Source organism: Paramormyrops kingsleyae, chromosome 17 (assembly GCF_048594095.1).
Source record: "Paramormyrops kingsleyae isolate MSU_618 chromosome 17, PKINGS_0.4, whole genome shotgun sequence".
NCBI classification, from domain to species: Eukaryota; Metazoa; Chordata; class Actinopteri; order Osteoglossiformes; family Mormyridae; genus Paramormyrops; species Paramormyrops kingsleyae.
Window position 1 is genome coordinate 5,602,367 of NC_132813.1, and position 16,222 is coordinate 5,618,588.

General features: G+C 41.7%; 2 protein-coding genes across 3 annotated transcripts in view; one reads left to right on the forward strand and one right to left on the reverse strand.

Annotated features, from left to right (window-relative positions):
* Positions 1-2,707: 2,707 nt before the first annotated feature.
* LOC111849893 (stonustoxin subunit alpha-like) lies at positions 2,708-4,745 on the forward strand. Its single transcript, XM_023823183.2, has 3 exons — positions 2,708-2,798; positions 2,990-4,250; positions 4,646-4,745. Exons 1-3 carry the CDS (start codon positions 2,708-2,710, stop codon positions 4,743-4,745), a joined length of 1,452 nt encoding a protein of 483 aa, XP_023678951.2.
* Positions 4,746-13,476: 8,731 nt separating this feature from the next.
* The window catches only part of usp32 (ubiquitin specific peptidase 32), a 34,619-nt gene continuing 31,873 nt past the window's right edge, over positions 13,477-16,222 (reverse strand). For both annotated transcript variants that reach the window (XM_072701058.1, XM_072701057.1), the window contains exon 34: positions 13,477-16,104. In XM_072701058.1, the coding sequence (XP_072557159.1) occupies positions 15,931-16,104 (174 nt within the window). In that variant the 3' untranslated portion in view covers positions 13,477-15,930. The remainder of the gene's footprint in view (positions 16,105-16,222) is intronic.

The window sequence follows — 16,222 nt, forward strand, 5'->3', positions numbered from 1 at the left end:
GCCTTTCAGAGCACACAAGGACACCGCACAGAATTACACAACGAATAAGAACAATCAGAATAAAAACAAATTACAAAACTAAAACAGTATAAAAAGCTAAAAGAATTCACAGAGTAGGCACTTTTAAACAGATGCGTTTGGAGTTTAGATTTAAAAAGAGAAAAGGAGTTTATATTTATAATGTCTTTTGGTAGGGAGTTCCAGAGTCGGGGAGCAGAGCAACAGAATGCCCTGCTCCCCATAGTGACAAGGCGGGCAGAAGGGGCGATGAGATGAATAGAAGAGGAAGGCCTGAGGGAACGAGAGGGAGTAGCAATGTGAATAAGATCAGACAGGTATGGAGGAGCGAGGTTGTGGATGGCCTGAAACATATAGAGGAGGATTTTGAAATTAATGCGGAGATGTACCGGGAGCCAGTACAGCTGCTGCAGGACAGGGGTGATATGATGTATAGAGGGGATTTCAGTAATAATTAGTGCTGTCAAGCGATTAAAAATTTTTATTCAGATTAATCATGATGATGGATTAATCCGCGTTAACCCGTTAATTTTGACAGCCATAGTAATAATACGAGCCGCAGAATTTTGAAGTAATTGAAGCTTATGGAGGGATTTGTTGGTCAGACCAAACAGAAGGGAATTGTCCAGTCGTGAAGTGACTTAACTGTGAACAAGGATAGCGGTGGTATGGCGGGTGAGGGAAGGACGGAAACGATTAATATTGCGGAGATGGAAATATGCGGACCGAGTGATATTGTTTATATGAGATTGAAAGGATAATGTGCTATCGATGACGACACCCAGACTCTTAACCTGAGGGGAGGGGGAGACACAAGAGTTAAATAAACAAAGATGACCAGGCTAAAGAGGTGGCAGGTGTAGAACATGACCAATCAACTAAGAAGCTGAACTTTACTAATCTACTTGGAAATTAATCTTACTAACGAAATAAGGAGCAAACTCAAGAACTCTATATTTATGTGTTTATTTACAGTAGGATGTACAAATGAAAATCGAAAATATGAAAAGACTTCACTTGCTGAACATCCGCGTGGGACGGAATTTGAAATGCTCCGATTCTGAAATATGATTTCAAAACGCTGTCAGTCAAAAAGAGGTGCAGCCACTTTGACAGTTCCTCATTCACTTCCAGAGAAGCTGAGCTTCCCTGGGAATGACGCTTTGAAGCATCTGTCCAATAAACGTCTAGCTTTGCTGCATTGCAAACAGAAGTGCTATTGAAGTCCAGTGAAGCTGTACCTCTATGGGTTTTATTATATGATGCTGCAACGGGAATGTAATGTATGAGAAAAATAAAATCACCTTAGACGACCAGCAAGAAATTATTGCTGATTCTGAACAAACTACCCAGGAAGCACACTCTTTGTAGCAGCAATGTAAATACAACAGTACATATTTGACAAAATTTTTCGCAATGTTTTCCGTGAGGCGGAGCTTCCCTTGTAGCCTTACAGCAGTCGCCACTGTCCACAATAATCTCCTTTGTCTTTTTCCTTTGTCCACACCTGTGTGGGTGTGTTGTTTGTTTCCTTGTGATCTGCAGGTTTTCACTGGGTGCTGAAGCATCCTCCCATGGTCGAATGACATGAAGGTCATGCTCATTGGCATCTCTAAGCTGTCGAAGCTCATCCTCTGATGCAAACATGATAACAGCTCTCTATAAAGGCTGAATAAGAGCACATCACTTGTCCCAGTAAAAAAGACCCAACTAAGGTAAAGTCAAACAACTGAAAAATTGAATATTTATTTAATCTACAGTATCATGGTTATGACTTTCGGCTGAGGTACTTCATCAATATTTTCTTCTTGCTGTGACAAAGGTTCAGTCTGTGGTCACTGCAGTATTGCTATTCATGTTTATTCATATTTATTTGAATTACATAATTGGGCAAAAATGTTTTTGTTGTTTTAGGGCTGTATGCCTCTTTCCTACACTTTTTTTGTAAGCAAAAAACTTTCTTTAACACAATGTATTGCATTGCAGTTTTGCCTTTTAACGTGCATCTTAAGTTATTTGATTGCGAGAGGAAATGCTCAGATGGTCTAACACTCAGATTTGCACAATGTGTGGTTTCCATAAAATGAAGTGTTTTTTTCTTTTTCCTTCGGGGTCGTTATGGGGGATAATTAGTTGTACTTCCTTGTCGTATGTTTATTCACATTTATTTGAATTGTATAGTAATTTGTCAAAAATGTTTCGCTGTTTTTGGGCTGTATGCCTTTTTCTTGCACTTTTTGTGTAAGTAAAGTTTTTTTTATAATGAATTGCATTGTAGTTTACAAAGAGAATGAAACCTTTGATTGGCACAATGGGCAGTATCCATAAATTCTTTTTTCTTCGGGGTTAAGCTAATTTGTTGAACTTCATGTAGCCTAGTATTATTAACATAAAGTTTAACTAATAAAAGTAAAGAGCCAGCATTCTGCTTAATTATTGGATTGCACTTCTGCTGATTAATGTGCAGCTTTTATTATTTAAATGTGACGGTAAATATCAATATGATCAATATCACAGATACAGACCATTCAGCTTATTCGGCAGGATGTGTGGGAGACAAAGGAGGAATCTTTAATTTTTGATTTTCCTTCCAGGTCGTTGTTATGAAGGATAATTAATTATACTTCCTTGTCGTAATAATTTTTTAACTGAAAAATAAAAATGATGATTTTCTCTGTGCTCCAGCATTATGAGTTTCAAAGCGATGCAGATCGCAGCCCTTGGACGACCATTACACCCCGGAATGCTGTATGACTGCCGTGATGACAGCTTCATTCCAGGTAATGGGTTTTAGATTGTTTCTGTGAAGATTCTGTCAGAACATTTAAACCTGCCTCTTAACCCCTTCTAAATAATATAATTGAATTACTGAGTTTTATTATCGTATGGCTGATATATTATGAAATATTGCAATATAACAGAATATTTTAACTACATATTAGTGCTTCCTTGTATTCCCCTATTACTCCAGGTGTCACATTATGGGATGCTGAAGATATTGAAAAGAACATGACCGTACATGAACAGAACCAAACAAAATCTGAAATCACTGCCTCTGACTCTCTTAGTAAGAAGTCCAGCCTGCTGGATGTAAGTGCCTCCCTGAAGGCGAGTTTCTTTGGGGGCCTGGTTGAGGTTGGAGGGTCAGCAAAGTATCTCAAAGACACACTGACCACGGAAAGTCAGTGTAGAGTGACTATGCATTACAGCCAGAAGACTGTGTTTAAGCAACTCAATATGAAGAATATTGGCAAAATAACTTACGCAGATGTGATTAAACATGGAACAGCCACTCATGTTGTCACAGGTGTGCTGTATGGAGCTGATGCCTTTTTGGTTTTTGACCAAACTACTTCCAGAAATGAAGATAAGCAGGACATTCAGGGCTCACTGGAAGTCATGGTCAAGAAAATTCCATTAATTCCTTGTAGTGGAGGTGGAAAACTGGAAATGACAGATGAGGAACAGCAAAAGGTGGAGAAACTCCAGTGCACCTTCTACGGTGATGTCAAATTGGAAGAAAATCCAACGACCTACATGGAAGCAGTGAAAGTTTATAAAGACCTGCCAAGGCTTCTAGGAGAGAGAGGAGAGAAGGCTGTCCCAATGACAGTGTGGCTTTACCCTCTGAAGTACCTGGACAACAGGGCAGCCAAGTTAGTGCGGGAGATCAGTGAGAACTTGATTATTGAGGTAGAAACCACCATGGAAGACCTTCAGAGAGCTACCATCACAGTCAATGAGCTGCTGCAAATCAGTGAGACCATTCAGGCTACTGATATGCAGGCCAAACTGAAAACATTTCAGGACATGCTCAGGCAATACAAGATTACTATACTAAAAAACATCTCAACACTTCTTCCTATTATCCGTAAAGGAGCAACGGATAAAAAGGTTCTGGAGAAAATTCTAAAATATCATCATGAATCATCTTTCACACAAGCCAAGGTGAATAAATGGCTGGATGAGAAGAGGACTGAACTTGTGGTGATCAGAACTTACACCGATGACTTTGAAAATCAAAAAAACATCCCAATAGTGTCTTCCACACAGCACAATGGATGTATTTTCAGCCCCCACTATGAGTCAGTCATCACATTTGTCTTCACCTCCCTGAAGTATGAAGAGCCATACATTTTGGATCTCACAAAATTTCTGCCTAAAACATCCATCAAAAAGAACACTGGTGATTCCTTCAGGAAAGCTGTTAAAGATGTCAAATCAACCCCATGGTTTCTTACACCTAACATATCACAGACCATGAGAGAGACCTTTGACCTCTTCAGCATATTTTCAGATATCAACAAAGATGAAAAAAAAAAAAATTTGTCATCGCCTACATCTCTGACCCCACTCATCCTGGGGCCTCCATCTATCTCCATCAAAATGGGAAGCTGGTGGATACCCAGTACAAACCCATAATAAAACCAGCTTCACCTGTAGTATTTGACATACGGGACAGAAGTATAACGCTGAAGCCACAGTCTCCAGCTTCAAACCCTATGCTATTCAAAGTGGAGTTCAAGAAGGAAAATGGAGTGAAAGACTGGAGGACCACAGACACACAGCAAAACCAGGAGAACTGGATCGTCTCAGGGCTGAAGCCAGACACTGCGTACCTTCTTAGGTACAAGACAGTCGGTGCTGGTGTAGTCAGCGAGCCCAGTGACACTGTGAAGATTCAGACAAAAACATTCTCAGACATGATAAAGCTCAAAATGAAGTGACATACATATATTTTGCCTGTAAAACCTTGTGAATTTGAATTTCATTACTTTTCAAGTTCTATATTTTTGGTTTATTTTCTCTACGGCTTATTTTTTCTTGTTTCATGCCACTGCTTGCCAGGTGTTACACATTTTTTGTCTAAAACTTCCCAGTTTTGCAGTCCAATCGTGACCCGTTTGTCGTGGACAGAATCGGGTGCATATGTCCCTGAGAAAAAAAATTAACCAATTGAAAAGGAAATATATTCTCCCTGGTTCTGATAAAACTTGCAGGAAGAACAAAATGATGGAAAAAAGGTCAGTATTTTGCTTCATTCTAACAGACAAAAACAGCTCAGTTGTGATTCTGTACCAGCGTTAAGTTACAACCGGTAACTTCGGTTCTTTTTTGGGGGTTCATGTTAATTATCTGATGCTTGCGGCTTTCAGATGATTTCGTGGCAGGGATAATGAAGATAAAGGCATAGTTTGGATTTTTTGAAGTAGGGTTGTATGAGGCACTTAGACCAACAACTCCTGTGTTCTGCCAGGCAAAATGTCTGTTTTGTCAATGGAGTCTGCTGGCTTTGATATAACGATGGATAGATGGATATAACGGCTTCGGTTCCGCAAGGTGCAGTGGTGAAAATATTCTAGAATACAGCATACTGTCAGCGTTCACGGGGAGGGCGAGCAGGAAAGCAAAAAGGGGGTAAAAGGGGGTAAAGGGGTTTATTGGGTAAACGGAGAACAGGCACGGACATCTACGGACAATACACTGACACTACAATGACAAGTCTGGGGAAGACTGACTCAGACGAGGACTAAATACAAAAGACGGGCTAGACATAACAGGACACAGGTGATCACAATCAGGGCTGAACACGAGGTAACGAGGTGGGCGTGGCACACATCAGGAGCGGACGGAGCGGGGCTGGACAATACAAAAAATATTGTACCACGATTATGAACATTCATATCATCATCAAATTGAATATTTTATATCAAAGATCAATATTTTTTACTTTGCACTCTCAGCGGAGGCGGACGCACTTCTCTCCCTCTCCCTCCCCTTATCTTCCCTGCTTTGCTTCTCTCGTCTCGTCTAGTCTACTGTCTAACTGTCTATACTCGGGAGACCCTCTCAGCCCTGCTCTTCAAAACTAAGGAAATTATGGATTTGATCAACTGGTCTCTCAACGCAATTGACACCATCTTCTCGCAGAGGAGCGCAGGTTCGGGGGAACCTGACTGTCCTGCAGGAACGTACGCAGCCGGCTACACGATGGATGGATGGGAGAAGTGGAGGGTCGTGTGTCTGGCAGCTCTTTCCGTGGAGGACATCGAAGATATCTACCTATTCGGAACCTTGATAACGGGTCTTATGCTGATTGGATTAGGCATCGCCCTGGTTTATCGGAAATTGAAGAAAACGGTGACAGCCGCTCAAAACCCCTCTAGGCTGGCCAAATTGATTGATGGTCTTGGCGGAGCTGTTGGCGCTCAGACTATGGCCATAGATCGCAAACTGGATAACATCACAGTGTCAAATGACCGCAGATTTGATTACATCACCGTGACTATGGACCGCAGACTGGAGAACATCACGGAGGAGCTAAAGGCTTTGCACAGGATTTAAACGACGGGGACCAGCGTGGACATTAGAGGAGCTGCGAAATTGCAGCTTCTCGCACAAAAACCCAAACAACCCTATTCTATCTCTTTTGGCTCCCCCCTAATCAGCACGGGCCTTGGCCAAGGCCTCTGCTGAGCTCAACAACTCCCCCTGAAGAACAAGGCAGTGAGACTCTCTTGCATTCCTCTCCCCCAACCACAAGGACACCCTACCCCCATCCCACGCCTTCGCCGCTTCATACCCCCAGCGTGAACGAGCGGGTCCTTGTACAGCGCCGTCTGGCTGCAGGAACGGACGGCTGTTTGTCTATGCTGGACTACCTCCACCTCCCCATTCCCCACCCCTGTTGCAAGTCTCGACTTGATGTTGTGAGCTATGGTGACTCTGTGCTTATTGCTGAGGTGTTTTTTTTTCTCTGTTCCTATATTGTCCTCCCTACTGGAGTACAGTCTGGGGGCTGTTTTTTTTTTATTCACCTACACTATCCTCGCGTAATCTTGTTTCTCTGAGTTTTCCTACAATCCCCTGTCTTCCTGACCTGTCTACCCCCTACGTGTGTTGTATATGTATGGTCGGGTTGATAGCCATTATTTCGCTGGTACTTGTGACCATGTGACAAGGTGTATTGCAACAGCAATAAAGGGCTTCATCAATCAATCAATCAATATTGTGAGAATTATGATATAGCCTAAACACATGTTTTCTTGCATAATTAACAGTTATAATACACTATTTATACAAATTCCATCAAGGTGTGAGTATGTTGTTGCCGTCATTTATCATTATACCTATCACTTACTCCATAATTGTTAGCAAAACAACTTGGTCATCATAAAACTGAAACACTTGTCATATTTTGTTGAGGTCTACATATGAATTTTAGAATATTGAGATCAATATTGTGAAAATCTCTGAAAATATTGTGATTTAATTTTTAGAGCATATAGCCTAGCCCTAGACAAATCCTTTCCTGAAAGGAAAAAATGAGGCAGTCAGGGAACAATCCTAGCAACAAATCGTAATGTTGTCGTTTTCTAGTGTCACGCCCCACAGCAAAAACGTATTTTCCTATGATTTATGTATTAAAATTAGATTTCAGTTTGTAGTTCATTCAATTTGTCTCCTTTTTCTGTTATGTTCTGAAACTGTTTAAAGGCAATTTGAATAGAGTAGAAGTAGAAGTGAATAAAGAAATAATTACTTGAATTATATCAAGATAATTATCGACATTGTCTTGAAAATATGTGAAAAAAATTATCATGATAAAATGTTTTGCCATATCGCTTGGTCATACCCCTCGCAACCCCACATCAACTATCCCCAATTTAGAACCAGCTGATTGGCTTTAAAAATTTCCAGAAGGCAGTAAAAACATTTTTTCAACATTAATATGCCTTTATCTGGTTATTGAATTGTGTTTATAAACATTAGTGAAAACATGACTGCTTGCCCATGATTTAATGTAGATATTATGGATATTATTTCCTGCTGTCTTTTGATAATTATTCCTTATTGTTCTGTTCCACAGATGCTGTTGTACGCAGCCATCCAGGGGCCAAAATATCTGATGAAAGAAAAACAATTAACACAAGAATTTGTGAATTGAGGCACCAGTTGAAGCAAATAATGAGCAAGGAGAAACAGGAGCAATGTGAAAATGTGGCTCAGTGGGCTAAGCCTATGTGCCCCTAATCACAAGGTTGTTGGTTCAAACCCAACCTCAGCATGTCTGTGGGTCTGTGGGTCCTTGAACAAGGTCCTTAACCCCCAGGTGCCCCAAGAGGTGGTTACCCTTTGGAGACAGCTTACTCTACAATAAGCAAGCTGAGGGCAACATAAATAGAATTTCCCCACAAGGACAATATAGGATCAACTTCCATTATTATAAAAAAAATAAAGTTAAAATTTGTTGACTAGTGTAACCTACAGGCTTTCATCAGTTCCTGAAAAACAGCACCAGAGCACACCAGGCCCGGGGGGGCGTTAAAACAGAGAGAGTGCTCTTCCTCTATAAACAGGTTCGATAATAGGCATAATACTAAATAAAATACATAGTTACGTTCCTTTACATGTTTTCTAATTCCTGTAAGATACATTAAGACTTATAGAGGAAACATACAGACATAACACATTCAGATATTCACGCTGATAAATTTCAGACTTAGGTGAGACATACAACAGGCAAACTTTAAAACAGATTCTTCGCTCATTGAAGTTTGTGAGTATGTGGTGGTGGTGGTGGGGATGGGGGTGGGGGGGGGGGGGGGGAGTCACCATCACTCTTGTCCACTTTCTTATCCTCCTCCTTCAGTGTGCATGCCAGCCTAGATCAGACTGCAAACTTTCACCAGATCTTTATCTCCGGGCCAGAATGGCTGTTATTCTTGCCATGCTTAGGTTTCCAAATCTCCAAGCCACAAAACTCGGAATGTCGCTATCTGGATCTCCTCGGTTGCGTGTGTTTGGGTGATCGTACAAGACCAGACCATTTTTTGCATTATAGGGAAGAAAAGTAAAATTGTCAAAATGTCAAAAAAATCAGGATGATAAAAAATTACAAGCTTTTATGCTATTCACAAATACGATACAAAGTTTTCACAAATATGTATTTTTGTCAAATTATTCCATTAAATTATTTAAATGCTAGAGGGTCCTTTTCAACCCCTCCAGTTGGCAGCCGTGGGGTCTCATTTATCCACTGTATTTACAAAAACACAGTTTGCTCATATCTACAAATATTCCCAACCATGCATATCCCCAAACTCCTAGTGGCAAAGAAGCAAACCAATCAACATAAGGATACACAAAGACTTCCACTTAATTATCAGCTTTGATGGACTGACAAATTACAGAGTCTCAGAAGGGACGTGGAGGGGAGAAAAAATGGATGGGACTTTTGTGAGATGTCATAATACTTTTCAGTTACAATTAATGTGTCTATTTAAAGTATAAAAGGTAGAATTAATGGATTAATAAGAATAAACCTAAATGATAAAGACGTGTCCAGTTAAATGTGCTTTAAACGTCAACCCATGGGGGATAATGCTGACCATGTAACTTTCATATTATGTATGTTTACATGTTTTTATTAATAATTGCACTATGTCTGTTCACCAGCAGTGACTGTAAGCAAGGCAGCTAGGCTATTGAACATGAATGCACACAGATTTTGAAATATCAGTTTGTCATAAACGAGGAGCAATGGCCCAGCTGCACATTGTCACGCCCTGCCTCTGCCACTCCTGTTTTCTCCCTAGCATGACCTGTTCATTGTTTGTCTCTCATTACAGCCCTCGTGTGGATCCCTTCAGCTGCCCCTTGTATGCTCCTTGGTCAGTCCTGTAGTGCTTCCCAGTCCTGTGCTCCCCAGTCCTGTCATTGATGTCGTCCCCTTTGTATGTCCGAGATTCTCCCTGTGCTAGTGCCTCAATGCCTGCCCTTGCCTCCTGTGGTTTCCTCGCGGTTCTGCTCCCACTTTGCCTCAGATCTCTAAACTGCTTGAGTGCTCAATTGAACTATCCCATAAAGAGGCACCATAAAGAAAAACATACCACTCTTTCTTTCAGTTAAGATCAAATCAAACATCAAATTCCACATTTTACACCGAAACAACCATATCGAACAATAATGAGAATTTGATATAAAAAAAAAGTCCATAGAAGGTCCAAATATATATACTTTGTGTCACGCCTGGAAGCGTTAGGAGGCATAAAGAAACCTCAGGTGCAGCCTTGAAGACAGTTAAACCCCAAATGAGACTTTATTTGAGAGACTACAGTGGTGAGCTGGTACCAACACAGACCTAACAGGAGACATGAAGAGGAACACAGTGACAAAACTGGGGAACAAAAGACAGGGGAACACATACAGACTAAGGACTAAGGACAGACAAGTATAAGACATTTTCACAAACTATCCTTTGTAATTGAGTAAAATGGTGAGTTCCTTGCAGATCGATCTATGCAGATAGCTTGCCATTTTGGTGTGCCTATGAAGGTATTCCATGGGCGTTAACACTGGGCAGTCAGTCACAATGCGGCTTACGTGCTCATCAAATTAATGGCAAACTCTGCATTTACTGGCGACATCCATTTTAAAATTAGCTTTTTGAAGGAGTCGTGTATTCAGTGCCTGGTCTTGTGCAGCAAAAAATAAACTCTCCATCTCTCCTTTGAGCCCTGAGATTCAAAGCCATGCTAATCACACCTCTTTATCTACATACTGTTGGTCAAGTAGTTTAAAGACTTTTTATTATTCCATCCATTTTCTATAACGTTTATCCTATTTAGGGGGGCAGGGAGTCCGGAACCTATCCCGGAGGCTACAGGCGCGAGGCAGGAAACAACCCAGGATGGGGTGCCAACCCATCGCAGGGCACACTCACACACCAGTTACTCACACACACACACACCTACGGGCTACTTGGTAAACCCAGTTAACCTCAGCATGTTTTTGGTCTGGGGGGGGGGAAACCGGAGTACCCGGAGGAAACCCCACAACGATGTGGGGAGGACATGCGAACTCCACACACATGGAGCCATAGTGGAGACTCAAACCCAGGTCCCAGAGGTGTAAGGCAACTGTGCTAACCACTGCACCTCCATGCTGAAAAAAGAGAAAAGTTGAAAATAAAAAACTAAAAGGGAATAAAAAGGAATAAATGAACAAGAAAACAAAAGAGATAAAAGTGCAGTAAGAAAATTACAAAGTAAAAAACACTAGAATTACAGGACAGCTAGAGGAAATTAAAAAGAATAATGTATATCTTAAAAGAGAGGGTAAAAAAGTTATTCAGCTTCTGTAATTGATACTGGTAGTGTGTTCCTTAGTTTTGGTGCATAATGACTAAATGCTGCCTTCCCACTATACTTCATTTTAACTGTGGTGAGACCTTTTTGTACATATGCAGGAATTTATGAATGTACATGTACAGACTACAGCCTCTTGTACTACAGTCTTTTTTTTTTTCTTTCTTATTGCCCACAACCACCCCCCCCCTCTTCGGAGGACAACTTTATTTTACATTGAATTCAAGAGTAAAGAGTGTGGCCGCTCCGAACTCACCCGTCCTAGTACTGTGATTATAAAAAAAAAGGGGGGGGGGTGGGATACAGAAACAACAATCGTAACAATAACAGACATTAATCACCAATGGCTCACAATTAACTTCAATGCAAACGGATCGTGAATACGTCCACTCTGGTCTCAGAATGCAGGTTTCCTTGTCGTTCCACATATAAATAAAGTGAGAGTGGGCGGTGAAGCATTCTGCTACAGGGCCCCTATATTTTGGAACCCATTACTTCAGTTTAGCTTACCCGCAACCTACCACACCGTAATGGTGTGTCAACACATGTTCTGACCATCCATGCTCTCTGCCTACCCAAATGTCTGGGTGGTGCCCGGGGTGGGTACCATCAGAGCTGGAGTCCTGGTTCAGTCCCCGAGGTTTTTTTTAGAGGTTTTTTTTTTCCATCCTACTTGGGAGTTTATGGTTCCTCTCCTCCGTTGTCATCTGGTTTTCTTTATTCAATTTCTTTCCTTCCTTTTTTCCCCGTTCTGTATTTCCCTCTACTTATGTTTTATGTATCACAACACAACCCTGTAAAACACTTTGGAACAACTTTGTTGAATTGAATTGGACTATTTACTATTTCACTACTTAATTTTATTCTACTTAGTTGAAAACGTGTTATTTTCCTGAGCAAACTTCAAGGGGGCTCAGAGTCCAAGAAATTTCATTCCATTCACTGTTCCATTGTTATCTGTATATGACAATGCACTGGAAAATAGCGGGTGTTCAAATGTAAATCTCCTCCCCGCGTACCAGACCCCAGCTCCCGTCAGCCAGGCCTGGCAGATTCCCTGTGTCTTGTGTCTCAGTCTTTATTTCCAATGATTAACGCTCAATGGAGACAATGACCTTTGACCCAGCCAGGAAGTAAATGGCCAAGTTTGGTGGGTTCATCAGGACGTTTCTGGAGAGGAACAACATGCTTGTCAGGGTTGAGGAAAACGACCTAGCAGCAGAGGTCGACTAGCTCACTAAGCTGCCTGGCTGAAATCACACTGTCGACGTCTGCAGTTGGGGACTGGAACATAGCTACACTGTACTTTATTAATACAGGATTATATACCTTATATACCTTAACAGTTTTGCATTGATACTTTAGATTGGCTGCCAATGTTTCACAGTGTTAAATAAGCAATCTGCTTCCCTGTGTTAGCCTGTATTGGTAATTGTGTGGTAGCATTATAAAAAAATAAACGTACGGAATAATACTGCAAGCTAGAAAACTCGCCATATACAAGTGCAGCCCAGAAATTTCCTCTTTGATTTCCTGCTAAGTGAACATACATCCATCATGATGACTGCTTAATCCCAACTGGGGTTGTGGGGGGGGGGGTACTGGAGCGTATCCTGGGAACAAAGGGTGCAGTTGGGAACCAAACCTGGGCAAACATTGCAGGGTGCCCACACTCACAGGGCCAAATAAGAATCACCAATTGACCTATTGTGCACACTTTTGGACCGTAGGAGAAAACTCACATGAACTCCTCACAGAAAGGCTCCTCACAGGCCTTCTAACTGTGAGGTGGCAGCACTAACCACTGCACCACCATGCCACCCTCTAAGTGAACATGACTGGTCTATTTTGCATAAAAAGTTGTTTGTTCAAGACAAACCACCATAACTAAAGACAGCACTCATAAATTCCAGACGAAATACACTCTTTCCTTTCTGGATTTTTCCAATTTTGTTTTCAGCTGTAAGACCCGACAGGGAGTATTTAAGCATTAAATACATCCCCTTATTGGTCACTCCACAGAAGACTGATCTACAGCTCGTTCATCGGATAGTGGAGCTTCACCGTCACTCAGTAATTACACCCCTATTGCCCATCAAAAGACATATTGCCCACAAATCTATATATTATAATATGTACATTTACAATTTAGAAAGATCATGAATACAGCAGAAATCGATTAGCACTCTAAGGTGAAGCATTATTCAGCATTACACACGCCTGCAGTAATTAACAAACAAGTTGCATCCCAAATCCCAGCCTCAAAACAAATGATCCTTGCCATAAATAACCAAACAAAGTCATCTGGTTGCATCCTATCCACTGAATTGCATCCGCTGTATTTAATCTGTTGCTTGAATAATCATTACAGATACAGTTTCACTCCATGTAGAACTACAAGTACTTTTTTACAGGTCATATTCCAATACATCAGTTCTGCTGGTTTATTTACAAAACACTTTATATACATGTCATGTCAGTGCAATGTCATTTTTTAACTCTTTAAACACTTTACAAAATAAAGCTCATTAAATTATTACACCTCGGCCGATCCATTAGAATTAACTTAACAAAGAGCTTACATTTATTAACAGATAAAAGACAAACATATCAGTAGTAGATTGCACTACCTGGTGACAGGTCGTTCCACTGAAGAGAGGGTTGTTCGCCCTCTGTGAGCGAGGCCAAGGGATACGAATGGCTGGAACGAGGTCTAAACAGCGAAAGGGCGTGTGCACGCCTGCAGCCACACATGTGCAAGGTCAGGTGGAGACTGCATCCTGTATAGCTACAGTTTACAGTTTAAACTGACAAATATTTTGGAACACTGCCAAAAAAAGGGGGGTAGACAATACAGAGTTTGGAATTGGAAACAACATTCTCCTTGTTTGCCAGTATTTGTTGTTCACATGGGGGGGGGGGGGGGGGAGGTGATGGCCGTGAAAAGCTTGTCAGTCTTATTCCACAGTGAAAGAAATCCAATAGTTTCTTCGAAGACTCATCTGTCATGGATCTGGTAGCATTTCCAGAGCATAGAAACACATCTGAAGAGAAGCTGTCTCTCCGTGTCCATTCCATTCCCGCCCCCCCCCCCCCCCCCCCCAACACATAAGGAGTACCTCCTGTCACAGTGGGCATTTCAGATGCTTTCAATTGACACAGACTCTCCTGAAGTCCCTCATAAAATACTAACATGCCAGAGGAGCTTAAAAAAAATGCAACACCCCCCCACCCACCCAAAAAAGAAAAAAAAAAAAATGGAAAAGAAAAAATAAAGATGAGGTCTGGGGTTTAAATGGTGTCTCCACACAGCCTCTAGGTAATCTGGCCCATTTAATAACACTGCTCATATGACGGCACGACACTCAGTCAAGAGAAATCCCGCAAAAGCACAGAACAGGCCACTCAGTGGCCACAAAACCAGTACGACTTTGGCCTAACAACTTCAGCTTTTTACAATTCCACGAAAATGGGGCCGGGGACGCAGTCTGCATGCACCTCAACTAAATAATGAGTAGATATCAACTGATCATCCGGAAATTAGCTGACAATAATATCAACACAAAAGCTTTGGGATGGCATGAACTAATATCGCAGAATTCGGTGACTTTTTGGACATCCTTGTTGCACTAGATCGGTGCTTCCCAGCCAAGTTGTCAGGGACCCCCCAGGCGGTCTACGCTTTTGGTCCCTCCCACCTCCCTGCAAAAACGTGCACTGTCTAGGGGTCATCGAGGCCCAGGTTGGAAACACTGCACTAGATTTAAATTAAAAGGGTGTGCAAAAAGAAACAAAATCCACTTGATTGGGGCAGTCCTGTGATTGGGAAACTGAAAATAGCTTTAGGTTTAAAATCACTAATAAAAGAAACAACTATAAAAGAAGTATTTGAAGAAAAGCCAGTAAATTAAAACAACACGCAAAGTGTTCTTCGAAACAATCTGTATGGCACACATCCTGAATGCAAAGGAAATGTTACCCCAAGCTCACAGGCTTAAAAAATGTATATAACAGCAATAATAATAATAATAATAATAATAATAAAATGAAATGCACACCCAACTTCACTCACTGCATTAATAGATTTAATACATTGCCCAGCTTCACTGAAACGCCCCAATTTTGGCAGTTTATAAAAACCTTTGAGTGGTCTTTCTGCCCAGTGAGTGTCCGCTGTGAGCTCAATGCAGAAATACGGGGCACAGCCAGCCCAGCATGTAACTCTGCCGCTGTCAGTCTGACCCGAATTCATACCGTTCCAGTTAGATTTGGACTTTCTGTAATGTTACTGCCACAAGGAGCCGCGGTACTGCGAATGCCGGCCATGAGGTAGAGCGCAAGGTTTCTACCGCTAGTTTCGTGAGAAGAATGCGGGAGTCCTCACGATTCAACCACCTGATCCAAAATGACTCCCTGCGTATCAATCTCCGTAGGTGCCAACTGATCGTCAAAAACACTACGCCACATATGTTGGTTCTGGGTCTCCAAGGGGTCCATTCGGCCATCTTGTGGTTAAGATGTACATGGCAGCCGAATACTTGCGACATTGGGTGGGTGGGGGGGGGGGGGGGGAGGCTGCACACAAGCTGACTGATGACTTCGGTAGTGGATGAGCTGAAGGGGGGAATTTAAGGAAAGAAACCGTCGCCCTATGTTTCCCTTCCGCTGATTCCGAAAGACGGACATTTTTGGTTGGGCATTTGGCCTTTTACGGAGCGTAGGCTTGTTGATGAATGGAGACTGCTGAAGGGAGACCTCTCCCTCACTGAAGGACACAGTACTTCTTGTAGTCCGACTCGAAGTCCTCGTCCATGCTACTGGTGTCGGCCATCTTTTTTCCGTCAGTCTTTGGCAGAAACTGCGAGTAGTCCACTCCCTGCTGCTCGTAGAACAAGATGTAGGCAGACTCTGTGTCTATCTCTTCAGAGTGCACTTCCTAAGGGTGTTAAGGGGTATATCAACAAATTCTTATCCATAATAGACATTTCAGTATTCCATAAATTACGTGATTAATTCTTTATTTTTTTTTAAAGAGCTTTAAAGGTAGACAGGAG

Excerpts from the sequence above, each read along its gene's own strand:
- LOC111849893 (XM_023823183.2), top strand. The coding sequence starts at position 2,708 with ATGAGTTTCAAAGCGATGCAGATCGCAGCCCTTGGACGACCATTACAC. Across the intron at positions 2,799-2,989 it reads TGATGACAGCTTCATTCCAG|GTGTCACATTATGGGATGCT; the intron begins GTAATGGGTTTT and ends CTATTACTCCAG. Across the intron at positions 4,251-4,645 it reads GATGTCAAATCAACCCCATG|GTACAAGACAGTCGGTGCTG; the intron begins GTTTCTTACACC and ends GTACCTTCTTAG.